This window comes from Cydia splendana, chromosome 18, assembly GCF_910591565.1.
Source record: "Cydia splendana chromosome 18, ilCydSple1.2, whole genome shotgun sequence".
NCBI lineage: Eukaryota > Metazoa > Arthropoda > Insecta > Lepidoptera > Tortricidae > Cydia > Cydia splendana.
This window is the reverse complement of record NC_085977.1, coordinates 10,185,619-10,201,784: the sequence shown is the minus strand read 5'-3', so window position 1 is coordinate 10,201,784 and position 16,166 is coordinate 10,185,619. Positions and strand designations below refer to the sequence as shown.

Below are 16,166 nucleotides of genomic sequence, written 5' to 3'. Positions count from 1 at the left end.
TACCTATTCGCACGTGTATCGTACAACGTTTTACAGTACTTACATAATATGGCCTTTTAAACATTCGACATACGCACGGAAAGTGCTCTTTTCCGCACTTGTGCGGGAAAGTAGCACCATATGTACTGTAAACATCGACGTATTATATCTATGGACTGGCCTTACGGGCAACGAATTAGAATATATTCCGTCGCTGAGGGAGGGTAATAGGGTATTTTCCTACTAGTCAAATCAGTTACTTTTTTAGAACTGTCAAAACGATTTGCTAATATGGAACTTATATCACAGCTTATATGAAACATAACATCATGACGTCACGGTCAACTTACCTACTTTTTATATTTCTTTCCGATTTATTAAATAGCAAAGAGAATTAAGCCCCCCATTCACACTCCTACCTTGTAGTCCGCCTCGTAGTCGTCGCCGTCCTACAAACGGCTAAACGGTAGAACGGCTCGTAGTCCGCAACCCCCATACACAATCCTACCCAACGAGGCGGACTACAAGGTAGGAGTGTGAATGGGGGGCTTTAAAGCCTGACCTGAGGGGCTACCGCGAAAACCGAAATTCGCAAATTGCGGGGATCTTACTCTTTTACTCCAATGAAGGCGTAATTAGAGTGACAGAGAAAAATGCCCGCAATTGACGATTTTCGGTATTGGCGGTAGCCCTACAGGAATATTATGATCATGCGCCATGTTGCGGAATTTAATTGGAACTAATTTCTTACACTGGCAACAATTTTAATGATAGGTTGTTATTGTTGTCAGTGTCATTGTGGCGGTTTACTTGAATAATACTTAAGTGTTGAATATTAACCCTTGGGACGCCTAGTGCCATATCCGTACCAGTCCTGTCAACTGCCGGAGGGTCTTCAATTTTTGTACCCGTCAACTGCCTAGTCCCAGATCTGTACAAACTGTCTCAACTGCCTTGTGCCTTATCAGTCACCAAATTTATTGTATTATATTTTTACAATTTTGAGATCTAAACACTTACAAATAGAGTTTTATATCATTTGCACTATAGCACTTTTTTTTTATCGCGGCAGTTGACGGGTGCACGTACGCGAGCCTATCCGGCATTTGAGGGGGATGGGACGGATCCGGCACTAGGCATCTGACGGGTACAAGTACGTTTGTCGGTTCGGCGTTCTAGGGGTTAAATAACAAATGACAAAAAATGGCCAAAACTATACATAATCAAGAGCGAAACATTGTAAATAATGTAAATAATAAACTGCTGGAAAAGAACCGTTCGGGAAATCAAACTCTTTCGCTACGAAACATTTCCAAATTAACATCAGAGCTGACAGGTAAACAAATCAAAATGTCATTATAGTCTGGTTATTACGACTTGGTTATTGTAGTGTTATGTTATACAAGCGAGGAAATACTGAAGTACAGTAACAAAGATGTGTTTGAAAAATATTTACTATGGGCAAAGATATACATAACATACATTTCATTTTTAGTTTTAATCTTGTGTCGATAGATGGCAATAAATTTACAGTGACTACAAAATTTACTATGACAATAACTCTCTATACACTCTATTCTCTTTGCTATGGGCTTTGGAGACAATCAATTTTGTTCATTGACAATTTAGCAGACCCTATAGGTAATTTTGGTAAGGTAATTTTGACCTATGTGTAACGCGTAAGAAAATACATGAATTTTATACGGTAAAACCGACAATAAAAAAATGTGAACACCGAATATTTGGATTCTGATTATGATTAAGTGAATACAAGTATGTAAGTCAAAATAGCGAGATGCCAATCCACATTGTTCAGACTATACTGAACTGTTGCCATATAAATGACAATAATAGCGCCCTCTTGACAATGATCATATATTCGTTTTAAATCACTACGTTTAACCCATTCATGGCCACGAACCGCTGAGCGTACACAATACGCCGGGCCACCATACAAACCGTTTTTAGCTAAAACGTATGACTCAGCTTATGGGTCTCGAGCCTGGCGCGCACGGTAAATAAATCGCCGCTTATGTAGCCGGCCAGTTGAACAGCATTATGCAACATTTTTACTAACCACCGTTTTTCTGTGCCTATAAAAAAAACTAATTATTGCAGTTTGGTAAGGCGGGTTCAAATTCCGGTAATCCATAGTCATGGTCACAAAATACGAAATCACTAAACAACACACACAGGAGTATAAAGTCGCCCACGAATAAATCGTGACTAAATAATATTTCCCATGTTACTCCAAAATACATCTCTAATAGGGGGGATGGGATGAATCACTTCTTGAACTCTTGTGACAAATACCACATGAAAGATAATACCGCCGCGCCGCCGCTGCTCGGATGCATTCCTTGTTTATTGTCCAAGTGTGTCCGATAAGCTTACACCTGGTCGGTCATTTATCTTTGTTTTGGTAAATGCCATTATATTAGTAACAATAGAGAACTTAAAATGTATTATAGTGCTTACTTTCTAATCTGCCGTAGAAACCACGATATTTTAAAGAACTTGTAAATATTTGTCACAAACTATTTGTAATACAATACATACTCGTATTAGTTAGTCATGACTGTTTCAACCGCCTTGTTTTACTCGTATATTAAAACGAAAAAAAATGAACCTTAACATCATTGTTAGTTGGTAATTGCCTAAGATACAATACAACGATCACCAAATATTATGACATAAAAGTACAGTGGGAGAAAATCCTAGTTGCCTTACCCCCCATACAAAACAAAATATTATTATACTACGGTTTGGTTCCTACAAAATGTGGCTTACCATCATCCAAACAGTAATCGGTTGTAAAATGGTACAATATCAAACAGCTTCAACATGAAATAAGCTTTAAAACCAGCCAATAAAGTTTATTTTAGCCTGCTACGGAAACATTAGTAGTTTTTACAAGTAGCGCCAGGCCACGGTGACCCATACCTTGAGCCATGTCAATAACTTCTGAAATATATATATTTTAAGTATTTTTTAAATATGGATTTTTCTGTTTGCTTGCATCGCATATGAATCTAGAATTTCAGTATATTTACTATATTGCACAGACAGTAAACCAAACTTCAATATTCTAGACCCTGTTTTCATTAAAAAATACGTGTTTATAATTTTTTTACCTAATATACCTTATAGAAATGGTTGTTAGCTTATATGATACTTACGTTATTACATCAAATTACGTTTCGTTTAAGTTTAAATCACAATTTATTCAAGACTCACATGTGAGTCACTGGCCCTGCGGAACTGTTTGAGCATGACCCATACGCTGAGTCGCTGGCCCTGAACGGGTTAATAGAACTTGTGTTTAAAAATAACTCCTATCTGTGTTTTTCTAATAATTATCTGGTGCTTTATTGCATGCACGGTGTAAAATAATTTATTTTAAATACAGTATAAGTAATATTCGTCAATTACTGGCCACTTAGTTTTTGGATTATTTGATAATGGCTGAGCCATGGGGGTTAGCGAGATCATTCCGAGAAAGGGTGATCGAGTTTGGTACCGTAGCTCCCAACCTGATTAATTAGTACTAATCTGTTTCTTTTAACTATGAAGTACCTACCTCCAGGGCCGTCTTAAACTATGCTGGGGCCCTTGGACACAAGAATTTCGGGCCCTTTTGGAAAGTAAAGTAAGCGAATTAAACTAACATTTATCAACTATGATCTTCTATTTATTTGATCGATAATCAAATATACTGTTACTGTCTGTCCTTCGGGGCCCCCTGAGGATTGGGGCCCTGGGCACGGGCCCCGTGTGCCCTTATGGTAAAGACAGTACTGCCTGCCTCTACCTGCTGCTCACAAGTAGAAAATAATATGGACTCTTGCATTTAAAGTATGGCACAGTAGGTACTTTATAGTAAAAAAAAAACATTCTAGTAGTTTTCTCGGTAGATAACCTATTTCCTTTAGGGTCCGATTGCTGGACTTTCATGCATATGAAATAAATAGGTAGAGGTGGATAATGAAGTACTTAATAGCTAATATAAATCCATGGATATAGAATTACCTATGTATGTATTATTCTTCTAAGAATACATTTGTATCAATAACAAGATAAGTGAAGGACTAAAGTTCAAGAGAAAAATGAAACATTTATATGTTTAGAATACATTTTAATATTTTATAGTCAAGATAAACAAAAATATGTATAACGATTTTCATATTAAATGATTTGATGAAAATACATGTAAATATGTACACAAATTTATTTTGTGATAGTTTTAACCTAAGATAAAAATTATGTTCCTTAACCTATTTGTTATGTTATAATTAAACAAATTTCCAATGTAGATATAAAACCTTATCATTATCAGCTAACTTTTTGGAATGCCACAAAATTATTTTACTATTTTCAGTAATTTCAATAAATACTAATCTACAACTTAGGAATAGATTTTTTTAATAAACCTACAAAACAAAACACTTATGTAGTTAAGTTAAGAATGATTGATGAGATGACATAAGCTATAATATCAAGTGCATGACAAATTAATTTAATGCATAAGGTTTAACCTTATTATAATTAATGATGAATGCCTCTATATTTAGTGTTAAGGCACACATACAAAACCATTCACTTTTTAAATTGAAACAATAAAAGTGTAGGTACATTATCAAATAATTTATTTTTGCAAAACACTAATTTTGCTATATAGCAATAAAATAATTCCAAAGTGTTCTTAGGCCCTAAGATCTGATGGATTTGACTCTGGCATTACAGCTCAGTTTCACCTACAGGTTCAAATGCTTTCCAACGTCGGTAAATAAAAATCCCTATGGCCCCAACCAAAAGAGCAACCAGGATCTCTGTGAGTTGATCTAAAAAGCTAGTACTAGGCTCTGTGGACTCCAATGCTTGAACTTCAGGCTCAGGAGCTGGTTCAGGTTCAGGTGGTTTCTGTGTCTGTTCATCCTCACCTTTAAATGCAATTTGGTTTAATACTGACTGCTCTTCCTCTGTCAATGGTTTGGCTGCAGTTGATGACAATAGCTTTGCTATTTCTCCACATTGAGGGCATGACCAGCCTGATGATTTTTTAGCTAAAATTTTACGTTCTGCAGGAGTGTAGTCCAGTGACCCTATAGTTCCCTCAGCAGGAGTCGGCATGAAAGCAATTAAAGCCAAAAGAGCAGTCCGAATCGACCAAGATGGTTGCCAAGTCTCAGGATGGTGTCCAGATATTGATAAACATATCTTTTTGTTTACTTCGAATCTCCCGTTTGGCGTTAATAGTATTATATGAGGGGGATGCATAGGATATTCTTTGGGCAATAATATCCTACCGTGATAGATGCCGCCCTCAAAGTCGGTGCCCTTGGGACCCTGAACGGTGAAGTGCCACTCAAACAAGTTGTCCTCTAGAGGACGTGCGCAATATTCTTCAGTGGCCTCCGCTAACTCCAGCGCTTCTTTCATTAGGCGTTTCACACCAGGACACTTGATATTGTACTTCTCACCCATTTCTGTCATGTTAGATAAACAGAGTACTAAACAGAAAATAATATAACAATGCTATGACGCAACAATGATCGTGATACAAGAAAACGATGTTCGTAAGTACAAGAGAATTTGATAACAAAATCTTATTTTACAGACGGTATGAGAACTGTCATTTTGATCTGGAGAGTTGAGTTGAGATGCGACACTCCACACGACGCGGAACAACACAGCTGACAATAGAATTTTGTAAAACTAAAAAACTAGAAAGATTGCACCATTGATAGGTACCATATTTATAAATAAATAGCATTTTAATCAGTGAAAACGTATTGCACCGTAATTCGTACACGTAATTTTAAAGTTTGTTTAGAATAATTTTATCGGCTTTTATTAAGAAGTCTTGAATAAGCTTCTTAAATAATGAAGTGTGAAAGCATTTTATTTTTTATAATGGCAACAAAAACATTGTCACTGAATTTCTTGCTGTCAGCGTTGTGTCAAGTCAAGCGACCAACCTCAATTTTTGTTTGTTATGTGTAGTTTACTGATTTTAATACGGTTCTAGTGCATTCTATAACTAAGCGGTGTGTGCAAAAACATATCTAACAATGGATGGTCCTCCCGGAACGGGGCCATCGAACGATGGCCCAATGGGCCCACCGGCGATGGGAAATTTTCCCCCGATGCCACCGCCTCCGGGTTCCATGCCTCCCGTTACTATGCCACCAGGAATGCCCCCGAGTGGCATGTCTCCCGCTGTAATGCCCCCGGGTGTGATGCCTCCAGGCGGAATGCCTCCGAGTGGCATGCCCCCTGGTGCAATGCCTCCGGGAGGAATGCCCCCAGCCGGAATGCCGCCGAGTGGAATGCCACCGCCTATGGGTCCTCCTGGGACTATGCCGCCGGTAAGCTCAGCTGGTGGCCCAAATTTACCAATGGGACCACCACCAGGAATGATGGGGATGGGACCACCACCTGGAATGGGTCCGCCGCCAGGCATGGGACCTCCTGGTATGGGAATGGGCCCTCCGCCAATGGGACCACCCGGTATGGGTCCACCTAGGATGCCGCCTGGAATGATGCGTGGTGGACCAAACATGAAGGGCAACTATAATCAAGGAATGGATATGGGACCGCCTGGGATGGGGCCCCCACCTAATATGGGACCTCCAGGCATGGGTCATTGGGATAACCAAGGGCCTCCACCAGGATGGGGCAGGCAGGGAAGAGGGGACGGGCCTCCAGGATGGGATGACCGCGGAGATGAGGGTGACAATGATGGTGGTGAAGAGGAGCAGCAAGGGCCACCACCAGGACCACCCCCTGCATTACCGTCTCTGCTTACAATGAAAATTGACACTCCTGAAGAGTTCCGCAACAAGCCCGCTCCAGTGGGAGGAGTAGTTCTTCCAAAGGCTTTGGAAGAGGCTCTTGCATATAAAGACCAAAGACAAGCTGCTCTAGGTAGTGAAGGTCAAGAGAAAGGTAAAACTAATTTTGTTTAATACTGTATTTTCATCTTGCTTTTAAAGTTATAAAAAAATAATGACTTTGTGTATATATCCTAGAACAATATGAAGAGCCAGAAGCCCCACCGGCACCAGTGATCAGCACAGAGTATGACGCAGAGGAAGATGATGCAGACTCGGATGAGGGCAGACCTGAAACTCCCACACCTCCGGTTATCTCCAAACTTGAGGTAAACATTAAATAAAGTACATTTACTCAAATTTATTGTACATAAAAGCACAGCTTACTTTTAAACATCTTGATATTGATCATTTGTACTATAGGGTCAAAGCAGAGTAAACAAGAACAAGCGCAAGAAAAAGAAGAAGAAGTTAGCCAAGCAGAAGCGCAGAGAGGACGCAAAACAGAAGCAAACAGCCAAGGAGCCAGAATCAGACAGCAAGAAGTCTAGTGACAAAGAAAACGAAAAAGAGGCTGAGATTGAGTAAGAATTTGTACCTAGATATTGCATCATTTCCACTGTGACAAATTTCATGGTATTGCATAATTTGCGTAGTAAAGGTATTGCTGATTTGATATGGTTGATTTGGTATGCCTGAAATATGTAATCTATGTAAGGCTGATAACAGGACATAGCACAATTAACAAATCAGCTATTGAAATTTTAAACATACCTTTTAATTAGGGAATGCAAATCAGGTATAACCGTAACCGAAATAATCGGTTATAACTGATTATTTTGACAATTATTGGTACCGCGAATAACTGGTTACGGTTATTTTCAGTAATTTATGTATGACTTAAATTCTAATGACTACAAAATCCTGCGTTTTAATGACGAAATACCTTTAAAACCTAATTTACTTGCCTTATTAATGAAATATTTTGAATTTTTGATTGAATAAGTATTGTAGACGTCCAAGGTCATATTTTCACTTCTACTATATTTTCTGTTTTATTATTAATGGGCGGACGACGGAATGCAATATACGTCAAAATCATGTCAAACAATATACGTAATTAAAATTGGTTTAAATAAGACAACATGATTTTGACGTATATTGCATCCGTCGTCCGCCCATTATTTATTATTATTAAAAAACGAAAACTTATACTCACATTCCCTAATAATGTCCCTTTATTTTCGTAATTTTTTGATTAGATACTTCAGTTATTGCATACCCTACTTTTAATCCAGTAATTGCATTTAAAAGAATTAAAGCACATACAACACAAATCCTAAGGAACTTGCAAGTATTGCATCCATAAATGTATAGTCAGCTGCAGATATACCTAGTTGGCCCCTTAGCATAGAAGTTAATCCATAAACTAAAGACCAAACAAGAAAGGTGATCATAGAGATAAGAGAAAGTAAGCCAAAAGAGAGCACCAAACTAATGAAGTTTTTGACAATCAAAGTCTCTCAAAGTAACACAGTTGTTTCCGTAAACAAACAGAGATGCATGCAAGCCTCTGTTGTGCTGTAAGTATAGAGCAGTAACATTACTCACAGTTTAGGGGTCCAAGCACTGGTCCAGATACGCGTTGACGTTATCATAACTACCTAATACCTAACATTGCACACAAATGTCAAACCTTACCCTCATTGTCTATAATTTTGTCTTAATAACATAAGAGCTGGAGGAGGCCGCGCTGGACCGCGAAGAATGGAAATCCCTTCTGAGAGCCCTATGTCCCTGATGAGGGATAACAGGATATCATCATCATAATAACATAATCATGTTGATACATTATAGATACATCCAGGAAAGCATCCAGTTCCATGAGCTAGAGCCAATGTACCGGCAGTTCCACCGCGTGCTGGAGTCGTTCCGGATCGCGGACAAGAAAGAGGAAGTCAAGGAGGAGAAGGAAGCTCCGCGCGCACAGCCCAAGCCGCAGGAGAAGATTCAGGACCAGTTCGCCGCTGATGAAGAAGCTGTCGAGGTAATCAATATTTTATTAAACAATCTTCAAATTTTTTTGGACAGTTTTATAGACTATTAAAAAATAGTCTATAAAACTGTCCAGTAATGTAGCTTAGACGAAGGCTAGACGTACAATATTATACTGTGATCCATAATTATGGTAAATACTGATGGATCACATTCTCACATTCTGTTCACGTAACAAGGCTGCAATGTATTTTTCACGTCAGTACTGTAGAGTTTAGGCGTCAATCTCCATTGCTGTCGCGATGCGTAGGCATATCGCAGTATTTACTGTATGTGTAAGTTCTCTCCGTTTTAACTTTTCATGAATAGGCAAGAAAACTAAAAAATCCTTCCATAAAAGGGTTGAATAGGAGTTTTTATTTTATGTGAGATAGACAAGATTTGCTAATGCTAAAATGAATGTATTGTAGAAAAGTGCGGCAGACGAGAAGGAGCGCCTATCCAAGCGCAAGCTGAAGAAGCTGTCCCGGCTGTCGGTAGCGGAGCTGAAGCAGCTGGTGGCCCGGCCCGACGTGGTGGAGATGTATGACGTGACGGCGCGCGACCCCAAGCTGCTCGTGCAGCTCAAGGCGCACCGCAACACGGTGCAGGTGCCGCGCCACTGGTGCTACAAGAGGAAGGTCAGTATAAGAGCGCCTATCGAAGCGCAAGCTGAAGAAGCTGTCCCGGCTGTCGGTAGCGCAGCTGAAGCAGCTGGTGGCCCGGCCCGACGTGGTGGAGATGTACGACGTGACGGCGCGCGACCCCAAGCTGCTCGTGCAGCTCAGGGCGCATCGCAACACGGTGCAGGTGCCGCGGCACTGGTGCTACAAGAGGAAGGTCAGTATAAGAGCGCCTATCGAAGCGCAAGCTGAAGAAGCTGTCCCGGCTGTCGGTAGCGGAGCTGAAGCAGCTAGTGGCCCGGCCCGACGTGGTGGAGATGTACGACGTGACGGCGCGCGATCCGAAGCTGCTCGTGCAGCTCAAGGCGCACCGCAACACGGTGCAGGTGCCGCGGCACTGGTGCTACAAGAGGAAGGTCAGTATAAGAGGGCCTATCGAAGCGCAAGCTGAATAAGCTGTCCCGGCTGTCGGTAGCGGAGCTGAAGCAGCTGGTGGCCCGGCCCGACGTGGTGGAGATGTACGACGTGACGGCGCGCGACCCCAAGCTGCTCGTGCAGCTCAAGGCGCATCGCAACACGGTGCAGGTGCCGCGGCACTGGTGTTACAAGAGGAAGGTCAGTATAAGAGGGCCTATCGAAGCGCAAGCTGAAGAAGCTGTCCCGGCTGTCGGTAACGAAGCTGAAGCAGCTGGTGGCCCGGCCCGACGTGGTGGAGATGTACGACGTGACGGCGCGCGACCCCAAGCTGCTCGTGCAGCTCAAGGCGCACCGCAACACGGTGCAGGTGCCGCGCCTCTGGTGCTACAAGAGGAAGGTCAGTTAAACCAGGCGTGGCTCACTCTGCGATTTCGTCGCGTCGCTACAAGTACATGCGGCCCACACCAATTTTGGTGTCTAGCAGTTACTGTAGTAGTTGCCGCGCGCCGCTACGGAACGGACGCCTGCTCGCGCTTGCGCCACCTTGCTTTTTAGAGAGTGAACCTTTTGTTCTGTACCTAATACTATTATTTATTCTGTGGTTATACTACCTACGTTGTGCTTCACCCCTGGACAGAAACCTCCTCTCTTACGCCACTTGTAACACTAATAGTTCACGCTTCCGCCAAATCTACAAAATGAGTCTAGGTTTTGCGGCCGTCTCTTTTTTGGTCTGCCTGGAAGCCCTGGAAGGTCAGTTATTGCTCAATTTGAACAAATTTTCGGAGGTGGCATAAATTGTGGAATTACATTACTTACTAACTTAACTATTGAGTAGGTACAGTCGACGTCAAAGATATGTGTACACTGTTGCACCTTACTCGTTTGTAATAAGGCGAATAATGTAAACATATCTTTGACGTCTACTGTACATTATTGGTATTTTATTTTGTGCTTAGTAGGTATAGTTGAATCATCGAGAGCGTGGAATTGCATATGTAGTAGTATTGTTTGTTTACAGGCATTCTATATTTGAATTTTCTATTTTCTTGTACTATCAGCATACAACCACTACAAATGCAATTCCATCTTCTCGATAATTCAACTTTACTTGAGCGGACTGACCGCCTTTTTTCTCGCGCATGTGAATGTACAGTCGCCATCAGATATATCGGAGCGGCCAAGGTGCTCACAAATATCGGAACACGCCTCTGTTTTCAAGGCGCTAGAGTGCGTGTTCAGATATTTTTGACCACCTTGGCAGCTCCGATATATGGCGACTGTACTTAGAACCCTTCTGAATAAAAGAGATGCATATATTAAGAACTGTTACAGTTTTCTAACACCAAACAATCAATTGCGAAGAAAATACATGATAATCTCCAGACGTCTAAAACTTAAAAACAGTAATAATGAAATCAACTTATTAGGTTTCTAAATGTTAATATGGTCTTATTTTGTTATACAGTACCTGCAAGGCAAGCGCGGTATAGAAAAGCCGCCATTCGACCTTCCAGACTTCATCAAAAAGACTGGTATCATGGAGATGCGTGCGTCCTTGCAAGACAAGGACGACCAGAAAACACTTAAGGCAAAGATGAGAGAGCGCGCCCGCCCCAAGCTCGGCAAGATCGACATCGATTATCAGAAGCTGCATGACGCTTTCTTCAAGTAAGTAGGATGAGGATTGATGAGGATCAACAGCCTATATATGTAAGGGTTTATTATTCGCTTTAGCCCCACGCTATTCCAATGCGAAATTCGAAATAGGGACTTAACACAGAAGTCAGTTTTCTACTTAAGTCAAAGCTATTGATTCTAATTAAAAATAATCCAATGACATGATGATAAAACTGATTTATAGCTCAACACGAGCTTTGTTTCATCAGATTTTTTACCTTCTGTCATTAAAGAGTGTGTTATAGTTCGTTTTTTTAGCATTAGTAAAAAGGTAAATAATCTTGACGTCTTTTTATTGAGAACACTTGAAAAATAAGTCACGACAAATGTGTAACAATTATGAATCATATACGATTATTTACATTCTCTTGCTTTCATAAGTAATAGTTACTGATTTAAAAAAAGCCATTTTTCAATTAAAAGACACGTCAAGATCGCGTAGTCTTTATCTAAGGCTAAAAAAAACGAACTATAGTACCTCAATATAAGACTGGAAAATTACACGGGACTAATTGGCATGTGCAGATGGCAGACGAAACCGCGCATGACGATCCACGGCGACCTGTACTACGAGGGCAAGGAGTTCGAGACGCGGCTGCGAGAGAAGAAGCCGGGAGACCTGTCGGAGGAGCTACGCACTGCGCTGGGCATGCCCGTCGGGCCTGGCTCGCACAAGGTAAGGAAAACCATAGTCTGACCAGCAATGGTCAAACTAGCAGTGGGGAGACTCTCCTGACTTCGGGCTAACTCGGCTCCGTTCGGCTCAGAATTGCTCCGAGCCGAGCAATTATTAGGGTTGACACAACTAGAAGTCCCTTTGCGTGCAAGACCACAGATAAGATAATGACTTGAATTTTGACAACCCTGCATAGCCGAAAGGGATAGTGCCATAAGTTAGAAAGGGGAATCATGATTCGACCCTGAACCGCTGTCAAACTTCGGTTTTGTAGGAAGTTTCCTTTCTGTACGGTAGTACTATTATTTATTCTGGAAAACTAGTCACTTTTGAAGTAATACCACAATTTTGGACTAGACTAAAGAAAGACTAAAGATTTTGAGGCAGATATGAACAAATACGTAATATGTGCGTTTACCCCAGGTGCCACCGCCGTGGCTGATCGCCCAGCAGCGGTACGGGCCGCCGCCGTCGTACCCCAACCTGAAGATCCCCGGCCTCAACGCGCCCATCCCCGACGGCTGCGCCTTCGGGTACCACGCCGGCGGCTGGGGCAAGCCGCCCGTCGACGAGGCCGGCAAGCCGCTCTACGGCGACGTGTTCGGCCACCACGCGCTAGGGCCTGACGTGAGTTAACCAGATTATCCTGAGGTCATTATTAATGATTTATCAATCAAGGTATTTAATAATATCACGTAAAGACCTGCATTGATGGATATATCCAGGCTACAGTGCAACACAGTTAGGTGTGGATAACGTAACATAGAGGCCTTCATTGTCTGTTGAGTAAGACAGATCCGACATCTGTCTTACGCAGCAGACGTTGCCCACATCTTTACTTTCAAATCTTTTAACATTTGTGATTTTTCATAGGACGGAGAAGACCAAGATATCGACAGAACAATGTGGGGTGAACTGGAATCGGAATCCGAAGAGGAATCAGAAGAAGGTATGTTTCGTATTCTAAAGGTTTATTAAATCTATTGCGTGCATCTTGAGGTGACTGCAACATTCAACCTGTAGCAAAAAGCTTTCCTTCAGGTTTCAATTCAACCTTTGATTGTGTGTCGGTACAGAGGAGTCCGAAGGCGAGGCCGAGAAGGGCGAGGAGACGGCCGCGGGGCTGGCGACGCCGGGCGAGGGCCTGGTGACGCCGCTCGGCATCAGCTCCGTGCCGCCCGGCATGGAGACCCCCGACACCATCGAGCTCAGGAAGAAGAAGGTCGAGAGCGACATCGAGGGGTAAGCCTGCCCTGGGATATTTACGTCACGTGTGATATGAACAGACAAAGAAAGCAAAATTAAATGTATTGTTTCTCTTTCATCTTTCAATGGTACGCTTTTACAGTTTCTGCTCCTCAAAGGAGGCCAGTGGTCAATACTAAACTAAAAGTCCAATCTAAAAAAACATGATGGGTCACTGACTTGTCCCAGTAAAGTGAGGTAGTGTGCGTTAAGTACGCTTGTGTGTGAAATGAGGTAAATTGATAGAATCTGATAATTTACCCACCGCTACCGTCGCCTTAAGAACTTAGTACTCTTTGGATAAGTTTTTCTTTTTTTTAAGAAACTTATAATTCCGTAATTCGTGATTAATGTTGGGTGTCAGGGGCGACACGCCGGCGCTGTACCAGGTGGTGCCGGAGCGGCGCGTCGGGCTGACGGCGGGCATGATGGCCTCCACCCACGTGTACGACCTCGGCGCGGCCAACCCTGGTGAGTCACTGCAGTCAGGTCACGCCTGGCCTGGACCAGGTGTGCTAGAGCGGCCCATTGTCTCTAGTTTAGATTTTATTACCCCGCTTCCCGCCAAAATTAATCACCACTCCTCAGATAAGTGGCAGACCAAAAACAAGAAGGCATCACGCTCGTTTCTTTCTAGAATTAGCACGTCGTGTAATTAATTAGCTCCCTTCTGGTGTGTTTTTTTTGCGCAGTAACATGGGGTTTTTTGAGAACCGTGTATTTAGGATTCTCAAAAATTAGCAACGCATAAATGGCTCTCCTGATACTTTTTTAACATTTCAGCCGCTCGTTCGAGACTATTTATAGGGAAGATCGGGGAAAAGTAATGAAACCATATTATGAGGAGTCTATTATTTCAGGCAAGCGCACAGCAGTAGGCGCGGGCGCGGCAGCGGCGGCGGCGGCGGGCTCGGTGGGCTCGGCGGGCTCGGCGGGCGAGGCGGGCGGCGTGGACGTGGCGCTCGACCCCTCCGAGCTGGAGCTGGAGCCCGAGGCCGTGGCCGCGCGCTACGAGCGCCACCTGCGCGAGTCCCGCCCGCGCGCCCGGGAGGACCTCTCCGACATGCTCGCCGACCACGTGGCGAGGCAGAAGGTCAGTGTCCCGCATCTCTAGCGGTTGTTACTATAGCTCCGGGATCGAGACAGCACTGTGCACGTATAATGTATATATAGCGACGTCCCGCTCGAACGCTGTAGCAGCGTGCGTAAATTGTATCCGTATCCAAAGTAAAGACATCCGTCGACAGGGCGTTCATCCTCACCGTAGAACTTCGCAAGTAACTCACTGTGCGATTTCGAAGGAGATCCTTCTGCGAGCGCTCCGCCTGTGTGAATGAACTCTCTGTCGAAGTTGGCCCAAGAAACTAGTTGTATAGGGTACTTGAAAACAACTATGTTTCACACATGGTCCCCTTTTTCCTCCCTGCGTATTTAAAACTCGGCCCAAACATGATTTATGTATAAGTAATTAGATATACCTACATAAACACTTGTAACTTTTAAATTAATTGCTGTTTTTATTTTATTTGCAGAACAAAAGAAAAAGACAACAAAACACGGATTCCAAGACGGCAAAGAAATACAAAGAATTCAAATTTTAGTAGCCTAAAATTTAAAGTCTTTGTTTGTGTAGACACTTTTTATGTGTTGTGTAGTCATATATATTATTCTAATATTAGTGTAAGCAAAGTGTGGAGGTATAGTGACATATATCTTGCGCCTGTAATAAATTAAGATATTCAAATTGATATTATTTTATTTTATACAATGGATACCCAAAATATATGTTGTTCACCCCTTTTAGCGCCAATTATGGTATTTCATGATCTACAGACGATTACGCAGATACTCAGATAGTAATGCCAATATTACGATCAAAATTGTTATCAGCCATTACTTTTAAAGCTGTGAAGCTGTTAAATTACGAATCGCACAGTAATAAATCGACTCGAAATAAGACGACTCAAGATTCAAATAATACGCATAAAGAGTACAAACATTATTAAAATTGAAATCGTTTATTGCATATCACATAGCAGGTACAGGTGTTCTTAAATATGCTGTTCATGTGACGCCCTGTTAGGGCACAGCAACATAGTTCCACATAGGACAACATACTAATATATTCTAAAATTGTACATATTATTTACATATATTCCTAATAGTTAATTAATTATTTTACATTTTAATAATATCTTAGATGCACATACTAATTATAGATTTAGAATTACAAGTATGACTACACAAAAGAGATATCTTCAAAAAATTCTCTTATACTATAGTAACATTTATTTAACAGGAATGATTTTAGTTTCTTGCTAAACAGCCTTAATTTATTCTCATTTTTTATGTTGTTTGGGAGGTGATTGTATGTTTTTATGGACATATAGTGAGGGCTAGCTGTGACCAATTTCAGTTTAGAAAAAGGAAGTTTTAGTGTATTTAATTTGCGGTCATTTCTTCTGGGTAGTGTTTCAGGAGAGTATAGTTCACTATGTTTTCTTACAAATTTGCTGGTCTCTAGAATATTATGCTAATCAGTCGCATTATTTCTTGTTGCAGACAGCTTAGAGACTGAAAAAAACCTATCTCATTTGTGTAACAAAGCCATAAAGTCTAAGCCGTCCTTATTATGTTACACTCGACAATCATGCACTTGAAATGCTTATTATTTTCAGC

At 41.8% G+C, this 16,166-nt stretch overlaps 2 protein-coding genes across 3 annotated transcripts; one reads left to right on the top strand and one right to left on the bottom strand.

Annotated features, from left to right (window-relative positions):
* Positions 1-4,108: 4,108 nt before the first annotated feature.
* Positions 4,109-5,676, bottom strand: LOC134799580 (ubiquitin-conjugating enzyme E2 J1-like). Its single transcript, XM_063772012.1, has one exon. It carries the CDS (start codon positions 5,470-5,472, stop codon positions 4,717-4,719), a length of 756 nt encoding a protein of 251 aa, XP_063628082.1. The 5' UTR covers positions 5,473-5,676; the 3' UTR covers positions 4,109-4,716.
* A 257-nt stretch (positions 5,677-5,933) lies between these two features.
* LOC134799578 (splicing factor 3B subunit 2) lies at positions 5,934-15,175 on the top strand. Of its 2 annotated transcripts, XM_063772011.1 has the most exons (14): positions 5,934-6,927; positions 7,011-7,141; positions 7,236-7,396; positions 8,670-8,859; positions 9,278-9,457; positions 9,856-9,885; positions 11,355-11,557; positions 12,092-12,242; positions 12,666-12,869; positions 13,116-13,191; positions 13,319-13,484; positions 13,852-13,958; positions 14,348-14,580; positions 15,020-15,175. In XM_063772011.1, the coding sequence occupies exons 1-14, from the start codon at positions 6,051-6,053 to the stop codon at positions 15,086-15,088; spliced, it is 2,778 nt and encodes a 925-aa protein (XP_063628081.1). In that variant the 5' UTR covers positions 5,934-6,050; the 3' UTR covers positions 15,089-15,175. The 2 variants fall into 2 exon arrangements, with proteins under 2 accessions (XP_063628081.1, XP_063628080.1); XM_063772010.1 differs by lacking the exon at positions 9,856-9,885 and having other exon boundaries at positions 9,278-9,487.
* The last annotated feature ends 991 nt before the right edge of the window (positions 15,176-16,166 follow it).